Consider the following 20,816-nt stretch of genomic DNA (forward strand, 5'->3'; position numbering starts at 1 on the left):
ACAGACAGGCAGATAGATATGGATGGGTAGGGAGGGAGGTAGATGTGGGCATATAGAAAGATAGATAGGTAGATAGGTAGATAGGTAGATAGGTAGATAGATAGATAGATAGATAGATAGATAGATAGATAGATAGATAGATAGATAGATAGATAGATAGATAGACAGACAGACAGACAGACAGACAGACAGACAGACAGACAGACAGACAGACAGACAGGCAGGCAGATAGATATGGATGGGTAGGGAGGGAGGGAGGTAGATGTGGGCATATAGAAAGATAGATAGGTAGATAGATAGATAGATAGATAGATAGATAGATAGATAGATAGATAGATAGATAGATAGATAGATAGATAGATAGATAGATAGACAGACAGACAGACAGGCAGATAGATATGGATGGGTAGGGAGGGAGGTAGATGTGGGCATATAGAAAGATAGATAGGTAGATAGGTAGATAGGTAGATAGGTAGATAGATAGATAGATAGATAGATAGATAGATAGATAGATAGATAGATAGATAGATAGATAGATAGATAGATAGATAGATAGATAGATAGATAGACAGATAGACAGACAGACAGACATAACAGACAGATACAGACAGACAGACAGATAGATAGGAAAGATAGACAGGTAAGATACATTGATGGATGGATGGATGGATGGATGGATGGATGGATGGATGGATGGATGGATGGATAGCTAGATAGAGAGGGAGAGATAAGCAGATAAGATAGATATAGATAGGCAGACAGACAGATGATACAGATATAGATTATACACACGCACACACACACACATAGATATAGATAGATATAAATATAGATATAGATATAGAGGTTGTCCTCAACTTACAACCAGAATTGAGCCCCACAATTTTGTTGCTAAGTGAGACATTTGTTAAGTGAGGTTTTGCTCCATTTTATGACCTTTCTTGCTACAGTTAAGTGAATCACTGCAGTGGTTAAATCAGGATGACCCACTTTGCAACCGTCACAACCCATGACTATAATGGGCAGGCTCCATTACAGTCATAAGCTGAGGACTACCCGTAAACAGTTTGGGCCTGTTTCTGGAATTGGAATATTGGAAGAAAAATCAAGTCCAGTTCCAAGGCGGGAATAAAAAAAAAAGAAGGCTGACTGCTTAGGAAAAGGTGGTTCTTGCTTTTTGATGAGCAGAACCAGCAACAGCATGCAGTTCTGGAACAGCTGACCAGGTGGCTGGCTGGGGGGATGGATCTTTATGGGGCTCTGAGACTTTGAAGTGGAAATGCTTCTGGGTTGTGCAATGAGGTGGGCTTCTGTGTCTTTTGCTAGTCTGAAGAGGGTGTTGGGCGATTCCCATTGTGCCTAAAAGGTCACATCCTGTCTTTGAATTTGGGTTGAGGGGATGCAAATTCTTAATCCCATCAGCTGTGGGAGCTGAAGGCCTTTTGTTTATGAATAGATTGGCCTAGTACAGTGATGGCAAACCTTTTAGAGACCGAGTGCCCAAACTGCAACCCAAAACCCATTTATGTATCGTCAGGTGCTGGGTGAGTGTGGCCAATTGGGTGGGCGTGGCTGCGGTGGTAACAGCAGACTGGGTGAGACTAAAAAGTGCAATCAATCAATTCCAACTTTGCGAGATCTTTTTTTTTCCCCGTGAAAAGTTGAATTATTTTTTATTTTTTTGCACACGGCGGCAGAGGCCCAAAGCGAAAAGGTTTTATAAAACCGAGCCGAAAGCCTAGGACTGGGGTGACGGCACGCGTGCCCACAGAGAGGGCTCTGCGTGCCACCTGTGGCACGCGTGCCATAGGTTTGCCACCACGGGCCTAGTATTTCTTAATAGGTACAAACTATCCATCTCTAAAGACCTGAGGCTTCTGCCTGAGGCTATTAAGAAAGACTGGGGCTGCTTTCTGCCTTTGTTAAGATCTGTCTCCGTTTCTCCTTTTGGGGAAATATTCTATCCTGCCTCTTTTTAATATTCCCAAAATGTCCCATTCTCTGGTGGGGGGGGTTGCTCACTTCCCACAGGGGGTTACATAAAGTTCCAAGAAGGATGGTATTCTATAAGAAGGCGGAGCTATTCCCGGAAGCCCTGCCATGTCACCCGCATCCCATATGAGAGAGAATTTTCAGCAGAAGGGACCCAGACAGGCAGATTCAATTCTAGCCAAGTATTGCTCGATGTATCCTGGTGCTGCATCGTTTCCACTTTCAAAGATAATATCCAACTAGGCTAGGGTGTTCATTCATATATCCAATTGATAAAAAGTTGATCCCCGGCCACAAGTCACCGTTCGGTAAGCGCCGCCGCAAAACACCTGACAACATTGTACGGTTATCCCAGAGGTGACCGACTGAACTGAAGCCACTTTTCATTTTGTCTTCGTTGCCACATTTTAGTTTAGAGATTTTAGATGAGGGAGGGGGGGATGTGAAGTTTCTCAGTTAGCCAAAACAATACATCTGTGTGAGAACCAAGATCAGTGTGGATAAGAGTTTTGGCAGGCTGGAAAGCTCGGAGGAGAGCCCCCAGTTTGGAAATAATTGGTGAGCGTGATTTATGACAGCAATTTGGGGGTGGGAATTGTAACGTGTTATTCTGTAGCCTGAAGGAAGGGATTTTAGTCTTGGGTTCACCTTTGCACGTGCCGATATTTTGTTTCCTAAATAAAATATTCTTTGAGGAAGAAATCCTTGCCTTGAAGTTCTTTTAAGTGATCTCATCTATCGGAACCGTGACAGTTTCGCTTCTCATCCAAAAAGCTTCTTCAGCTCTGACTGGGTGGTGAGGGACGGAAGGATTTCAGACAGCTGGTCATTTGCAGGCTACAGGAACCTTTTGCACTTCAGTTTGAGATGCAGACAACCAAGAGTCATCCCCAACAGCCTGCACTTTTGTTCAACAGTGAAAGGACACAGGGCAAAAAACATCCTGCAGAAAGGACAGCTACACACCCATTTGCACTGCTCGGGGGACCCTAAGGACACAGACAAACCTCTAAGTGGCCTCAAGGACTCTCTAGTCTAAAGAATGCAAATGACATCTTCAAAGAAAAACAAGAAAGTCCAGTTGCCTCTTGAAAAAGCACCTGTTAGGCATATGGTGTTAGCCTACAATGTTGGGTTGAAAATATATTAACCATGATGCTATGTCTTTAAGAAGTTAATTGGCCAATGGGTGTGTAAGTGTTCTCATGGCCATAAGAGGAAGCTAGGAACGTAGCTTCTTTCTCTCTCTGAATTCACTGCTCTCTACTATTACTGTTTTTGCTCTGCTGTTGGTTTACTACTGTTGTAAACCTGAACTGTGTATTGACCTCTGGACTGGTAAGAAGACTTTGTATTTTGGATTACTCCTTGGACTGTTGCTATTGTGTATGACCTGGACTGTTTATTTTTGACTGTGCATTTTTGTTTTTACACCACCTCAAAAGTAAACTACTTTTTACTTTTACAACTCAGTGTACTCTTGTGTGACTCTTGCTGCTCTCAGTACCCTTCCTTGACTGTGCAACTCTTTGGTAGCACAAGGAGATCTCTGCACAACAAATTCCTCAACAGCACCTTTGGGACAACCAGGACCTGGATGACTGAGAATCTCCATAGACATTTAGCATCAACCATGGTGGCGAACCTACGGCACGTGTGCCACAGGTGGCACGTAGAGCCCTCTGTGGCCACGTGCGCCGTCGTCCCAGTCCTAGGCCTTTAGCTAGGTTTTATAAAACCTTTTTGCTTTAGGCCTCCGCCGCTGTGTGCAAAAAAAAAAGGCTCAATCAATCAATTTCAACTTCTCGTGGGGAAAAAAAAAAGATCTTGCAAAGTTGGAATTGATTGATTGGACTTTTTAGTCCCACCCAGTCTGCCGTTACCATAGCAGCCACGCCCACCCAATGGGCCACACCCACCCAATGGGCCACGCCCACCCGGCACCTGACGATACATAAGTGGGTTTCGGGTTGCAGTTTGGGCACTTGGTCTCTAAAAGGTTCGCCATCACTGGATGGTATAAGCAAGGTGAGGACCCAGATTGTTGGGGGCAATAAGCTGACTTTGTAAAAATGCCGCTTCGGGGGGGGGGGCGAAAGCCCTAATAAGCAGGCATATACACAGAATGAAGGCTATTGCTAAGCACATTGATTTGTGCTTCTTAGATTGTAAGCCGCCCTGAGTCTTCGAAGAAGGGTGGGATATAAATGGGATTTTAAAAAAAAAGGTTGATAACTGAAAGCAACAGGGTGATGTAAACGTGGCCTGTGCGCCCTGTGTATTTATGTAATGCGATAAGGAGGAGAGTAGGGTCAAAGTCTCTGTAGGACAGGCGCAGGAGAAGCATAGGCTCTGTTGTCCGTGTGTCCAGAGCAGGGCTAGGCAACCTCGGCTCTTTTATGACTCGTGGACTTCAACTCCCAGAGTTCCTGAGCTGGCTCAGCATGGAAACCTCTCCCTTTCTCCTCAGCGTGGCTGGCTCAGGAATTCTGGGAGTTGAAGTCCACGAGTCATAAAGCGGCCTAGGCCTAAGCCAGGGATAGGCAACCTTGGTCCTTTTATGACTCGTGGACATCAACTCCCAGAATTCCTGAGCCAGCACGGCTCAGCATGGAAACCTCTCCCTTTCCCCTCAGCATGGCTGGCTCAGGAATTCTGGGAGTTGAAGTCCACGAGTCACAAAAGAGCCAAGCTTGCCTAGCCCTGGTCCAGAGTCACAGGAACGTCATCTCTTCAGGGGGGGAAATCTTCCTGTATCAGCCTTGAAGGGCGGCTAAAGGGGAGGGAATGACGTTATACCAAAGAATAGGCCTCCCTGTGACTAGATACACCTAGTCCTCAACTTACAGCCATTTGTTTAGCGGCCGTTCAAAGTTACAATGGCACTGAAAAAAGTGACTTGCAACCGCTTTTTCACCATCCTGTAAAAATCTTGGGCCCGTTTCTGGAATCGCAGCAAGAGGAAGGCTACATAATCTTCAAGAAGGACGGTGTTCTGTAGGGGGGGGGGGGGCTATTCCAGCAATTCCATGATCGTGTGGTCAAAATCTGCCCACTTGTCAGCTGGCTTTTACATGAGGGTTGTTGCACTGTCCCGGGGTTCACGTGATCACCAGTTCGAACCTTCCCAGCTGGCTTCCGACAAGCAAAGTCAATGAGGGAAGGCAGATTTCCTGAACAATCGTATGATTCGCTTAATAACTGCAGCAATTCTTGAACAACGACGGCAAAAAAAGGTCGTAAAACGGAACGCTTAAGAATTGCCTTGCTTAGCAAGGGAAATGTTGGGGACTAGCTCCATAGGCTGTCCGAGATGGAAGGAGATAGCCCCTCTGGGCCCCCATTTTGATTACAATCATATAAGGAGAAAGTTCCTGACAGTTAGAACATAAGAAAGGCTGAGCGCCAAAGAATTGAGGCTTTTGAACTCTGGTGCTGGAGAAGACTCCTGCGAGTCCCTTGGACTGCAAGGCGATCAAACCGGTCGGTCCTAGAGGAGATCAACCCTGACTGCTCTTTAGAAGGCCAGATCCTGAAGTGGAAACTCAGATACTTTGGCCACCTAATGAGAAGGAAGGACTCACTGGAGAAGAGCATAATGCTGGGAAAGGTTGAGGGCAAGAGAAGAAGGGGACGACAGAGAATGAGGTAGCTGGATGGAGTCACTGAATCAGGAGGCGTGAGCTTAAATGGACTCCAGAAGATGGTGGAGGACAGGAAGGCCTGGAGGAACGTTGTCCATGGGTCAGACACGACTTCGCGATGGGTCAGACACGACTTCGCAACTAACAACAAGCTCTTAAAATACGGATACCACAAGACTGAATATAAACAGCACGGCCATAAACTGGGGTGGGAAGTGGGGGGGGGAGGGAAGAGAAACACTTACCATTCAAGTCAGAATTTTCAAATCTGATCCAAACAATTTTTTCTTTTTCTTCTGTTGGAGCTGTACTGCTATAAGCCTGTAAAGGGGGGGGGGGAGAGAAGAGGTTTAATGTGCTCAAGATAAAAACAAAAAGCCTTGAGATGAACAAAGATGCTTTTTCACGAGGCACCTGGGCTTCCATGTTTTTCTTTGAAGACGTTTTGCTCAGATGAACAGTTCACAGCTTACTCTGTTGACCAGACTGCAGAGCCAATTTGGTGTCGGTAGAAAAACCAGGAAACCGAGTTCTAATCCCCTCGTAGGCGTGTAAAGCCAGCGAGGTGACTTTGAGCCAATCACCAGGAGATGGTGAGTTCTAGTGCCGCCTTAACCGGGAAAGGCAGCTAGGTGACTTTCGGTCCCGCTTTCTCTCAGCCCAACCCACCTCAAAGGGTTGCGATTGTGGGAAAATAAAAGGAGGAAGGAGGACGCATGTTCGCTGCCTTGAGTTGTTTACAGTTGCGACCCTATCTGGACCGAGATTCCCTACGCACAGTCACCCATGCGCTCGTGACCTACCGGTTGGACTACTGCAACGCTCTCTACATGGGGCTGCCCTTGAGGACCACTCGGAGGCTTCAGCTGGTGCAGAATGCGGCCGTGCGAGTTGTGATGGGGGTTTCCCGATACTCCCATGTAACACCTCTACTCCGCGAGCTACATTGGCTTCCGGTTGCCCTCTGGGTGAGATTCAAGGTGCTGGTGATGACCTATAAAGCCCTAAATGGCTTGGGTCCGGGATATCTGAGGGAACACCTGCTGCCGGCATCAAGTTCCCTTCGTCCAGTGCGCTCCCACAGGGAGGGCCTTCTCAGGGTGCCGCCGGTAAAAGACTGCCGGCGGATAACACCCAGGGGGAGGGCCTTCTCAGTGGGTGCGCCTGCCCTCTGGAACCAGCTGCCTGTAGAGCTTAGGACTGCCCCCGACCTTCGGTCATTCCGCCAGGACCTGAAGACCTGGCTCTTTGAGCTTTCCGGCCCAGGCTGAGAGTTTTTTTTTAAAAAAAATTTAATTATTTTAACTGTTTTTAACTCTTGTATTGTATTGATGTTTTTAAATACTTTGTAAACCGCCCTGAGTCCTACGGGAAAAGGGCGGTATATAAATTCAATAAACTTAAACTTAAACTTATAAAATAATAAAGGCAGGATAAAAATCTAATAAATGAAATATGGCATCCTCTTTCCAAAAATGATACACAGTTTCACTGTCCTGGCTTCCTGTCTACGTGCTGTCATTTTCTAACCATCCTTCTACACTACATATCTAGTAATATTCTGGGCTGGAAGGAACAGGGTAATTTTTGTCCGCCTACAATACTGCACAGTACTGACGTTTCAAGCAGCCCATTAATTATTTTTTCCCCCTCTGGGGCCCCATTTTGATTACAATCATATAAGGAGAAACTTCCTGACAGTTAGAACAATTAACCAGTGGAACAACCTGCCACCAGAAGCGGTGAATGCTCCAACACTGGAAGCTTTTAAGAAGAGACTGGACAGCCATTTGTCTGTAATGGTATATAGGGTTTCCTGCCTGAGCAGGGGGTTGGACTAGAAGACCTCCAAGGTCCCTTCCAACTTTTATAAAACTTTTATTCATAAAACATGAAACTCAGTCAACTGAACACTCAAATTGACTGGCACTAATGGTTGACACGGGTTGCTGCCAGCATCCTAGGTATCAACCAGGTATCTCCTTAAAATGTAAGATGTTCCGAGTAGTGCAGTTTTTTATAGCTTTGCTGGAGTTATATATATATATATATATATATATATATATATATATATATATATATATATATATATATATATATATATATATATATATATATATATATATATATATATATAACCTGCGCTACTCAGAACATCTTACATTTTAAGGAGATACCTGGTTGATGCCTAGGATGCTGGCAGCAACCCGTGTCAATCATTAGTCCTAGCTATCAACCAGGTATCTCCTTAAAATGTAAGATGTTCCGAGTAGCGCAGGGGGTTGGACTAGATGACCTCCAAGGTCCCTTCCAACCATTATTTTATTATTATTATTATTATTATTATTATTATTATTATTATTATTATTATTATTATTATTATTAACAATCTGAATTTAATTTCTTTTAAAGTATACAACTCCTTTGCGTAACACGTTACACCAAAATCCAACCAATCACCTTATGAATTATTGCAATAGACAAACTATGAACCACTGATAAATGTAACTTGACACGCTCTTTTCTGCATTTCCCCCATCTTTCACCCCCCATACTTTCTTTGGGGGGGACCCATTTTAAGAGAACAAAGTTTAAAACGTTGCAACAAGCCAGCTTCACTTGCCTGTGGTACAACATCTTGCAGGAATGTAACGACACTTTCCATGTATGACTGCTCCCTGGAACAGAAAGATGAATATCCATAAAAAACAACGATGGTTATTATATATACACACACAAATGTAGCCCTGGTGGAATTACAGGTTAAGCAGCATCATGCACATCACAAAATGGGAGTAATAAACAGTAACCCCAAGAAATAAAGGGCATAAGAAAAGAAAAAAGATAGGAAACATTGACTTGTTAGCTTTAAAACTGCATTTTTCTGAACACTACAGATTTTTTTTCCCCAAAAGTCAACTTCGATACGTCCGTTATCACTACTCACTGGAACCTAACATGCAACTATGAACAATTTTATAAAAGTGTACCTACAAACTGCTTGAAGATTAAAAACTGACTTCAAAAGTTAAGTGAGGGTTTCTAAGAAAAATGACAGAATTTGAAATACTCATACAGAATTAAGATTGCCTACTAAGGCCTGAGATTAATTACAACAGCTCATAGTTGTTACAGCTGTTGTGAACTTTGGGCTGTACCAGACAAAGCAATTCCAGAGTGGATATCAAAATAACCCACAGCCAAAAACTTCATTCCATCACTCTTGCAGGTAGCATGTTTAGCAAACTTCAGCAGCAGAGAAATTCAAGTTTTATCTTCCATTTGCAATTTTAGATCAGAGTGCCCAAACCTTTTGGGCACCAGGGACCAATTACGTGGAGAGAGGTTTTTCCGTGAACCTGAGACTGTGTGGTTTTGTGTGCTGCCTGCATCCTGTGGAAGGGGCTTTGCTTGTTTGTGTGGACCGGTTGCTGGCATGCCGTGGCCCGGTACTGGTCCATGGCCCGGAGGTTGGGGACCCCTGCTTTAGATGAACAATATGAAATTGTATCTACATACTGTAAAGCCATGCTGGCGCAGTGGTTAGAATGCAGTATTGCAGGCTGATTCTGCCAACTGCCAGGAGTTCGATCCTGACTGGCTAGGGGTTGACTCAGCCTTCCGTCCTTCCGAGGTCGGTAAAATGAGGACCCAGATTGTTGGGGGGGAAATGCTGACTCTGTAAACCGCGTAGAGAGGGCTGTAGAGCACTATGAAGCACTACATAAGTGCTATTCCTTCCTCCCTCCCTCCCTCCCTCCCTTCCTTCCTTTCCTTCCTTGCCATGGTCATGCAATGATTAAAATGCAATGTTGCAGGCTGACTTTGCCCACTGCCAGGAGTTCGATCCTGACTAGCTAGGGGTTGACTCAGCCTTCCATCCTTCCGAGGTCGGTAAAATGAGGACCCAGATTGTTGGGGGCAAAAAGGCTGACTCTGTAAACTGCTTAGAGAAGGTTGTAAAGCACTATGAAGTAGCATATAAGTCTAAGTGCTATTGCTATTAACCACTTACGTAACAGCCTGTGGCCGGACTATCACTCCTCCAGTACATCGGCTTGGGCGGCGGGGAGATTCAGCAGCCATTATTGTTCTTAATTCCTGGAAGCAAAAAAAAAGTGTTTTTGAATTATTTCTCACACTCTCTTATTCCCCCACTTCTTCAGCGATCATCAACAGCACTGTTTAAAAAAGGAACTGCTATCAAAAGGTATGCAAACAGCAAAATCAGCAGGTCAGAAAAGGCAAGTGATGATGGATCATACATTTGACCTCCCACGGCTTAAAACCTTAAATTGGAATCTCCAAAGCCCTGCCTTAAAAAATGCCCAAATTACCTCAGTCTTTGTATGTAGATAGAAGTAACAGAAAAATTAAGTCAATCCTAACTCAGTGCTCACTTCATCCAATTCCCACTAAGCTAAAATGAAACAAGGACAATATAGTTTGGTGCGATACACAAAATTACCACTGAAATCAGTGAGGCTACGAGTTAACTGCTGCCTAGAGTAGACCAACGGTGAGATACCGGTAGGTGGCGAATAAATTTAACAAATAATAATTATAATAACTAAACTCGCCAGACTTTATTTCAAAAGGTGTGCCCGAAAGAAAGCACAACTAAATATGGAATCAACCAACTGCCAGTCTCCAGGGAAAAGGGTGATCTGAAACCATCTATCTTCTATGACCTTCTTTCCGTTATCCTGGGGTACAAGAGATATTAAAAGCCTTTACTGTCAAAAAAAACAACAAAACCCCTCAGCAAAATAGGGACAGGTCTTCCTTCTTCTTACAGTCTAAACATGGGTTTAAAACATACCTAAACCCAGCTTTCTAGAACTGCTAGGAGATTTATCCAACTGAATTAACACATACAAATAAATCGCCAAAACAACAGCAAAAAACATAGCGAAATAAATCAAAGCAATTAAAACAATGATCCGTAAAACCAGTGCAATTGATAACTTACAAACAAATAGAACTATTTCATGCATTCCATAACTCCACAGGATCCCTAAGGTCAGAGACAAAGCCATATCTCCAAGGCCCTTTGAAAGGTCAAAAGGGTTGGGGTTGAGCCTCTAGGACAGGGCTTTTCAACCAGTGGTACGGGTACCACCTGTGGTACGTTGGCACCTGGCAGGTGGTACGCAACCATCCTAGAAAAGTGGCAGCGGGGGAAGGGAATGAGCTGAACCGGTGGCAGCACCGTACAAGCCTGAGCGAGAGACGGCTGGAGCTGCAGGGCTGTCAGGGCTCAGCGGAAGCACCAGGATCAGCACCAGGATCCAGATGGAGCTCGGCACTGATCCTGGCGCTTCTAAGCCCAGAAGAAGTGCCAATCAGCTGGAATGTTCCAGCATCTCCAGGGTCTTGTGATTTAGATTCAGATGCTTGGCAACTGATTCATATTTATGACGATCACAGTGTCCCAGGGTCATGTGAAGTGACCAAAACCTGCTGCAATCACCCAGCAGACGGGGGGGTGGAATAAAAACCAAACACCCCCCCCATTCCACCCCCGCTGCCAATGCTCACAACCATGAAAACCTCGGACAGGAGGAAGAGCGCCGCCAGGCGGGCAGGCAGGTGTCTTGCTCGGCTGTGGCTTGGGGGGCACTTTTTTCAGTGCCATTGTAACTTTGAACCTGTCACTAAGCAAAAAAAGGAAAACAGTGATGAAATACAGGTAGTCCTTGACTTGCAACAGTTCGCTTAGTGACTGTTCGAAGTTACCATGGCCCTGAAAAAAGTGCCCCCCAAGCCACAGCTGAGCAAGACACCTGCCTGCCCGCCCGGCGATGTTCTTCCTCCTGTCCGAGGTTTTCATTGTTGTGAGCATTTCTGTTGAGGATGGGCAGCAGGGGTGAGGTGTGGGGGTGTTTGGTTTTTATTCTCCCCCCCCCCTCTGCTGGGTGGTTGCAGCAGGTTTTGGTCACTTCACATGACCCTGGGACACTGTGACCGTCATAAACATGAATTGGTTGTCAAGCATCTGAATGTAAATCACAAGACCCTGCAGATGCTGCAACATTCCAGCTGATCGGCGCTTCTTCCGGGCTCAGCAGAAGCGCCAGGATCAGTGCTGAGCTCCAGCTGGATCCTGGCGCTTCCGCTGAGCCCTGACAGCCCTGCAGCTCCAGCCGTCTCTCGCTCAGGCTTGTGCAGTGCTGCCATCGGTTCAGCTCATTCCCCTCCCCCGCTGCCACTTTTCTAGGATGGTCGCGTACCACCTGCCAGGTGCCAATGTACCACAGGTGGTACCCGTACCACTGGTTGAAAAGCCCTGGTTTACAGGATTTCTTCGACATTGACTGATTCTCAGCTATGCCTTCTTCCTTGCCCTTTTTAAACATGTATGCTGTCCAAGAAAAACAAGGTAATTGTTTCCTAAGGTCAAAAGTTGTGGCTTTTTTAATTATTATTTTGTCTTCTAAGAATTGCCATTTAAAGAAGCCCACGGATGAGTTCAAAAAAATCCTTCAGGCATGTAGATGTACCTGACCAGCAGGGGGCCACAGTAGGTATGTTTTGATACCCCCCAAATTTGAAGCTGGTATTCCTCAACATACGACCACAATCGAGCCCAAAATTGCTCCTGCTGAGATAGTTGTTAGGTGAGTTTTGCCCCATTTTATGACCTTTCTTGCCAGAACCGTTAAGAGAATCACTTCAATTGTTAAATTAGCCACAGTCGTTAAGCCAATCGGGCTTCCCCCATTGACTTCGCTCGTCAGAAGGTCCCAAAAGGGGATCACGTGACCCAAGGACACTGCGGCCGTCATAAAAATGAGTCGAGTTGCCAAGCGTCTGAATTTCGATGACGTGACCCTGGGGAATGCTGCAACGGTCGTAATGGTCATGTTGCTTTTTTTCCACTGCTGGAAAAAAAGTGACAGGTTTTTTTTCCACATCAAACAGTCACTAAACAATCTGTTGTAAGTCAAGGCCAAGCTGTGCCTATAGACGTGGTTGTCCCCTCCATTCTACTCCAGCCCCTGCTTTTTTATCTCAAACTGCCACAGCAGCAGGGGTAGGCAACCTCAGCTCTTTTATGACTCATGGACTTCAACTCCCAGAATTCCTGAGCCAGCTGGCTCAGGAATTCTGGGAGTTGAAGTCCATGAGTCATAAAAGAACCGAGGTTGCCTACCCCTGAACTAGGTATTAAAGGGGAAAAAACAGCTACGAATTTGTTCCATAGGGAGTGAAAAAGGCTCTTTTGGGTTTGTTTTTTTTGAGAAACCCCTATTTTCTTAAACTGACTTACATTCTTGCTCTTTCACTACCGTTTGCTTTCAAATTAGTAGGTAACCCCACCGACATTATAAAGTTAGCTTTCCATGCCCTACAATTAAGATACCCAACAAAATGGGACCTTTCAATCCCGTTCTTTCCTAACGTTATAACAGATTAACTGGCCAAGTGTTGCCTAAATCATCTTTTGGATTGATCAATAAAATAAAAGGCAAAAAAAAAAAGCTTTTTATTCCGCTGGCCTAATATAAATTAAAAATGCAATCACTGAAGTAGTAGTTATCAAGCAGTGAGAATGCAGTGTGCCAAATCACAGCACTGGTTATCAATGGACAACGTCCGGCGATGACTGTGTTCGCACAACACACTGACACGCAAGTTAATCATGTGGTTAGTGTATAGTTAACATGCAAATCCAGAAAACTGAGTCAGTTACCCACACGGCCAAGTATGTCAACAAATAGCTTATGAAATAAATTAGCTAGATTCACACATCAATCAGGCTGCTTGGTAGTAGCATATACTATTCAAATACATTTGGTGTCTTGTGAGTAGTGGCGGGGGGGGGAAGGATGGTACTGAGCATGAATAGTTATTGTGTTATTCATTAATCTGATTAAAGGAAATCAGTGGCCTTTTAGAGTTTGCAGAATACGGCAGCTTGGTTTGCATGAAATAGTGAAGCTCAAACTAGCCAACTGGCTTTTAGTTAATGTGTCACTGCTCAGTTTACAGTTCAATGTATTTTGCAAACTTCAACATTGAATATTCAAATGTGATAACAACAAATGTGACCTGGAATATAGAGTGGATAATTTAATGAAGGTATATTCAACATTGGTTTAATTGAATATACCTTCATTAAATTATCCATGGTTACGAATGTTGTGCAAATACACTCTATATTCCAGGTCACGTTTGTTGTTATCTCATTTGAATATTCAGTAATTTTATTTGTGATATGATCAAATGACATACAGATATCATTACACTCATGCTAAACATAAATAATACCGTATGTCCAAGTATTCGCCTCACTCATTCCTTATTCAATCACATACATTACATCTAATAGCCCTTTTCATGAATTCTTACCTCTATCCTACACAAAAGCCAGTCTCTGGTTTACACCAAGCATAATATTAATTGAAAAGAATATTTGTAGCTCAGGGTTGAACTGTTTTATTTTCTTGCAGACATTTGATTACCCAACTAGGTAACATCAACAGTGCTAAAAGAGAGTGGGATTTGCCCTCATTATGTTACAGGACTGATGTTACCTAGTAATGAAACATCTGCAAGAAAACCACCAAACTCAGAGATCACCAAGAACCCCACAACCATAGAATTACGTGTTTGATTCTGATATACAATAATTCATACAATATGCTACAGTATGATTGATCAATCACCCATAGCTGGCTGATTTTACGTCATGCTAAACTGTAAATAAACTAACCATATCACATCTTAGTTCCTTGTGACCCCAACAGCTCTGTCAACTCTAGTTTATGTATGTGGATTTTCCAGTTGGACTTCTGAACAACTCTAGGTAAAACCAACTAACAATTGTTTGTTTAGTGACTGTTTAACGTTACAACAGCACTGAAAAAAGTGATTTATAAAAGTTTAACACACTTACAACATCCCTGTGGTCACACGATCAAAACACAGATGCATGGCAACTTGTTCATATTTATGACGGTTGCAGTGTCTCAGAAACATCTGATCACCTTTTGCGAACTTCCAATAAACAAAGTCAAAGGGAAAGCCAGATTCACTTAAAAACTGTGTTACTAAATTAACGGTGGCAGTGATTCACTTAACAACTGTAGCAGAAAAAATCATAAAATGGGGCAAAACTCACTGAATTGTCTTGCTTAGCAAGAGAAATTTTGGGCTTATTTGTCATAGTTTATGAACCAAATTCATTTAAGAACCGTGTTACTAATTTAACAACTGTAGTGATTCGTTTAGCAACCATGGCAACAAAGGTCCTAAAAAATAGAGCGGGACTTACATTAACTGTCTTGCTTAGCAACAGAAAAATTGAGCTGAGTAAGTCAAGGACTACCTGTACACGCTAAAAATTAATATAATAATAATACCGCAGTATTAAAAAAAATTAAATTAGATTTCCCAAATAAAAGCCTCATTAGTAGAATTTCCTTGGTGGGTCTTCATAAATGTATGTTTAAAACATTATCCCCCCCCCATATGGATTCTGCCATCTCCCGAGGAAGGAGGAACATATGTGGATTCAGCCTACCTTTGGTTATTTCAAAGGCCAAGGGAACCTTTTGAACTGGGGGGAACAAAGGGCTAGGGAAGAAGGTATCTGGACTGTGTCTTCGTTTAATTCTGGAGAGGAAGAAGGCAATAACCATAAAGATTCGAAGTTCCTTTCCCCCCCCCCCGCCAGGAAAGGGATGACACAAAGTAGAAGGATGGGGGCTGACCAAATGGGGTTGAGGGAAGGGGGGTTGAACCGGGTACCCTTTATAAAATTTCAATTTGTAAAACAATACTAAGTCCTGTCTTGTATTCCCACAACCAAGCATGTCCTAGTAAAGATTCCTTTTGGACTAGAACTGACTCCAAGAGTTTTTGTTTTCCTAAGACGTGGATTGGGGTGGGTCCTGACAGTAACTGTGAGAGGGATCTCAGAGTCCTAGCGGACAATCACTTAAATAGGAGCCAGCTGTGCGCTGCAGCTGCCAAAAAAGCCAACACAGTGCTAGGCTGCATTAACAGAGGGATAGAATCAAGATCACGTGAAGTACTAATACCACTTTACAAGGCCTTGGTAAGGCCACACTTGGAATACGGCATCCAGTTTTGGTCACCACGATGTAAAAAAGATGTTGAGACTCTAGAAAGCAATAGAGATGATCAGGGGACTGGAGGCTACAACATATAAGGAATGGCTGCTGGAATTGAGTCTGTCTAGTTTAATGAAAAGAAGGACTAGGGGGGACATGATAACTGTCTTCCAGTATCTCAGGGGCTACCCCAAAGAAGAGGGAGTCAAGCTATTCTCCAAAGCGCCTGAAGGCAGGAGAAGAAGCAACGGATGGAAACTCATGGAGGAGCAACCTGGAATTAAGGAGAAATTTCCTGACAGTGAGAACAATCAACCAGTGGAACTCCTTGCCTCCAGAAGCTGTGAATGCTCCAACACTGGACATTTTTAAGAAGAGACTGGACACTCATTTGTCTGAAATGGTATAAGGTTTCCTGCCTGAGCAGGGGGTTGGACTAGATGACCTCCAAGGTCCCTTCCAACTACTACTTATTATTATTATTATTATTATTATTATTATTATTATTATTATTATTATTATTATTATTATTATTATTATTATTATTATTATTATTACTACTACTTCCTGACAGTGAGAACAATTAACCCGTGGAACAACCTGCCTCCAGAAGTTGTGGCTGCTCCAACCCTGGAAGTTTTTAAGAGGAGACTGGACAGCCATTTGACTGAAACGGTATAGGGTTTCCTGACTGAGCAGGGGGTTGGACTAGATGACCTCCAAGGTCCCTTCCAACTATCCTACCCTACCCTTCCCTATTCCGGCCACAACCATTGACAGGAGGGTGAAAAGATGCCTGGCTCAACCCCCCTCCCCCCTCCCCCAGTTGTGAAAACCAGGGCTTCAAATGATACGTGGACCCTGAAGCCCAAAGGGCCAAGGAAGGCCTGTGCCCCAGATCTGGCAGCCCTACAGGCTCAGCATTATGGGCTTCGGGGTCAGTCTAGCTCTCTTGAGATGGCCTACCTCGCAGGGCTGCCGTGAGTGGAAAAGAGGAGCGTGGGGGGAGAAGGAAACCTCGGAGGCTTGAGGGCAATGGGGGGGGGGGAGGAATACCCCCCCACTAGCTGAATCTTGAATTATGCAATATTTTGCACTAGTACAGGTAGTCCTTGACTTGTGACCACATTTCAGCCCAAAATTTCTTGTTCTTAAGCAAGACAGTGGCTGTGAGTTTTTCCCCATCTTACGAGCTTTTGCCACAGTTGTTAAGTGAATCACTGCATTTGTTAGGTAATAATTCGGATAGAAAGGAAATGCATATGCTACGTGGTCAGTTCTAAAGAGTGACTCTTTGTCAAAAGATGTCTATGGAGATTCTCAGTCATCCAGGTCATCGTTATCCCAACTTTTCATTAAGCAAATTCAGTTTGAACTGCTTGTCAGAAAAGCTGGCTGGGAAGGTCGCAGGTGGAGATCACGTGACCTGGGGGGGGTTTTGCGACCCTTTCATTTTCATGCTGGATGACTGGCTGGTTGGGGAATGGAAGGAAATATACTAATTGCAGACAGCTGGTCATTTGCATCCTTTTAGAGCTGTTGAGGCCACTTGGAGGTTGACCTGTGTCTTCAGGGTCACCTGAGTAGTGCAAATGTGTGTGGAGCCTTCTTGAGGCTGGCCTACCTCGCAGGGCTGCCGTGAGTGGAAAAGAGGAGCGTGGGGGGAGAAGGAAACCTCGGAGGCTTGAGGGCAATGTGGGGGGGAGGAATATTTATTTATTTATTTATTTATTTATTTTATTTATATACCGCCTTTCTCCTGAAGGACTCAGGGCGGTGTACAGGGCAATAAAAATAAGAATACAGGTTACAAGATTTAAAGCTAAATGATTCTGCCCAATGTTGTAGGTTAGTTAAAATAATGTTAAAACCCAAACCCATCAGGCCAGGCCCCCCCACTAGGCCGCCTCAGACACTCCTTTGCCCACGTGCCCCCCCAAATTGGCCCCCTCACACGACCCTCCCCCACCTTTCCTGTCAGCCTGGCTTCCCCTCCCCCTCCCAAGAAGCCCCACCCACCGCTCGCGCTTCCCATAATGCCCCCCCTCCTCCTCCTCCTCCTCCCTCCCTCCGTCTACCTGCTGCGGTTGAAGCGCCTCGCTTTCTCCCCTTCCCTGGCAATATTTGGGACCCTCTCACCGGCCGCCGCACTGACAGCCAATGGTCGGCAAGGGGAGGCGGGTGCTGGTCCGCCTTCGGATCCAATCAGTGGCCAGCAAGGCGCTTGGCAACACTTGCCAAGGGTGGTTGTCACTCTCGCGCTCTCTCTCTCTCTCTCTCTCTCCCGACGTTTCCCCTCTTGCCCAATCGCCGCAACTAAGCTAGGTTGAGAAAGCTCGACCTTTTGGAGGCTTTCGACGCTCCCACCTGCGGGGGGGGAGGGGGAAGGAGGGAGGGTTGTTTACATCCGGGTCTCAAAGGAGGAGGAGGAGGTGCTTGAGATGTTGCAGCCGGTGCTGAGCCACCCAATGGGATTCGTGTTTGTCGTTTACGCGTAAGCCACACCCACCCGTGACGAAAGGGAAGGTTGTTTACCGCTTTCCACTTGGGATGGGGCAAACTGAGGACGAGGCGTGTGACGTCAAGCCGCGGCTGATGCAATGACGTAAACATAAAGCGCCTTCAGGACTTGTAGAGATAGAAAAGGGTAGAGATAGAAAAGGGTTATTTGACAAAGTAGCTTTTTAAAAATCAGGGCATAAGCTTATGAAAAGGTCTTAATTTTCACAAAATTAAGGGCTCTTCATTAATAAAATTAAGAGCTGTTCATTCACAAAATTAAGGTCCCTTCTAACGCCGTTATTCTGTTAATATTTTTTTCCTTTAGTCTACTGATTAAGGTGCTGAATTAAAGAATCAGGGAGGTCTAGTACAAAGGTGGGCAATTATGGCCCTTGCACAACCTGTGGACTTCAATTCCCAGAATTCCTGACCCTGCATTAGAGACAGTAAAATAAAAAGAAGAATCTTGAATTATGCAATATTTTGCACTAGTACAGGTAGTCCTTGACTTGTGACCACATTTCAGCCCAAAATTTCTTGTTCTTAAGCAAGACAGTGGCTGTGAGTTTTTCCCCATCTTACGGCTTTTTGCCACAGTTGTTAAGTGAATCACTGCATTTGTTAGGTAATAATTCGGATAGAAAGGAAATGCATATGCTACGTGGTCAGTTCTAAAGAGTGAATCTTTGTCAAAAGATGTCTATGGAGATTCTCAGTCATCCAGGTCATCGTTATCCCAACTTTTCATTAAGCAAATTCAGTTTGAACTGCTTGTCAGAAGCTGGCTGGGAAGGTCGCAGGTGGAGATCACGTGACTGGGGGGGGGGTTGCGACCGTTTCATTTTCATGCTGGATGACTGGCTGGTTGGGGAATGGAAGGAAATATACTAATTGCAGACAGCTGGTCATTTGCATCCTTTTAGAGCTGTTGAGGCCACTTGGAGGTTTACCTGTGTCTTCAGGGTCACCTGAGTAGTACAAATGTGTGTGGAGCCTTCTTGGCTGGAAGATGTTTTCTGCCCTGTCTCCCTCTTCAGTCAGAGCTGAAGAAGCTTCTTGGATGAGAAGCGAAACGTCTTCAAAGAAAAACAATAAAGTCCAGTTGCCTCCTGAAAAAACACCTTTGGGACTTTGTCAAAAGTAAACAGAAGGCTATTGTATAATAGCATGTTTGCCCATTCTATGGATGTCTAATCAGCGCATGAGAAGGACCGTTGAATTAAGTTGGATATACAGGTAGTCCTTAATTTACAACCACTCATTCAGTGACCATTTGAAATTATGGCACTGGAAAAAGGGACTCACAACTCATCCTTGCAGTTACAACCGTCACAGCATCAGGTGATCAAAATTCCGGTGCTTGGCAAACGGCATGAAAATGCAACGGTCACAACACCCCGAGTTATGCGATCTCCGTTTGGAACCTTCCCAGCCAGCTTCTGACAAGCAGTCAATGGGGGAAGCTGAATTTGCTTACTGACTGCCTGATTCACTTAGCTGCAGTGACTGGCTTAGCAACAGGGGCAAAAAAAAGATCATAACATTTTTTTTTTGGGGGGGGGTGCAACTCAGGTAATATCCACCTTGCTTAGCAACCGAAATTCTGATCCCAATTGTGGAGCACTACCTGGATTGGAAATGAGCATAAGAAAAAATAAATGGGGATAAAAGAAGATTGTCAACATGGAACAATCGAATGAATGATGGTGGATTGAATTCAAATCTCAGCAATCAGTACCAAAGAAATCCGTTGAGGTGGTTTGATCACAAGAGAATGAATAAGGATGGTTCCTAATGGAACTCATGGTGGAAAGGAGCAGAGAAGATCCTGAAAAAAGGTATATTGTGTAAGCAATAGCAATAGCATTTAGACCTATATACTGCTTCACAGTGCTTTACAGCCCTGTCTAAGCAGTTTACAGAGAGATAGACAGACAGAATAGATAGATATACACAGATGGATGAATAAATGAGATAGACAAGATAGATAGAGATATAAATATAGATATATACAGATGGATGAATAAATGATAGATAAATAGATGATAGATAGATAGATAGATAGATAGATAGATAGATAGATAGATAGATAGATAGATAGATAGATAGATAGGTGGGTGGGTAGATGGATAGATAAGATAGATAGATAGATAGATAGATAGATAGATAGATAGATAGATAGATAGATAGATAGATAGATAGATAGATAGATAGATAGATAGATGATAGATAGATAAAAGGATGGATGGGTGGGTGGGTAGATGGATAGATTAGATAGAGATAGATAGATAAGATAGATAGATAGATAGATAGATAGATAGATAGATAGATAGATAGATAGATAGATAGATAGATAGATAGATAGATAGATAGATAGATAGATAGATAGATAAAAGGATGGATGGGTGGGTGGGTAGATGGATAGATAGATAGATAGATAGATAGATAGATAGATAGATAGATAGATAGAGGATGGATGGGTGGGTAGATGGATAGATGGATAGATAGATAGATAGATAGATAGATAGATAGATAGATAGATAGATAGATAGGATAAATAAACAGACAGGCAGTTTTTTTTTCTTTCTGGCTTTAT

General features: G+C 44.0%; 1 protein-coding gene across 1 annotated transcript in view; it reads right to left on the reverse strand.

Moving 5' to 3' along the window:
* BCAS3 (BCAS3 microtubule associated cell migration factor) overlaps positions 1–17,823 on the reverse strand; it is a 720,894-nt gene extending 703,071 nt beyond the window's left edge. The window contains exons 1-5 of the mRNA XM_081346686.1: positions 17,797–17,823; positions 10,217–10,342; positions 9,652–9,737; positions 8,260–8,314; positions 5,882–5,957 (exon numbers count right to left, since the gene is read on the reverse strand). Coding sequence (XP_081202812.1) covers positions 5,882–5,957; positions 8,260–8,314; positions 9,652–9,722 — 202 coding nt within the window. The 5' untranslated portion in view covers positions 9,723–9,737; positions 10,217–10,342; positions 17,797–17,823. The remainder of the gene's footprint in view (positions 1–5,881; positions 5,958–8,259; positions 8,315–9,651; positions 9,738–10,216; positions 10,343–17,796) is intronic.
* Positions 17,824–20,816: the final 2,993 nt, after the last annotated feature.

This window comes from Vipera berus, assembly GCF_964194415.1.
Source record: "Vipera berus genome assembly, chromosome: 1".
Classification (NCBI taxonomy): domain Eukaryota; kingdom Metazoa; phylum Chordata; class Lepidosauria; order Squamata; family Viperidae; genus Vipera; species Vipera berus.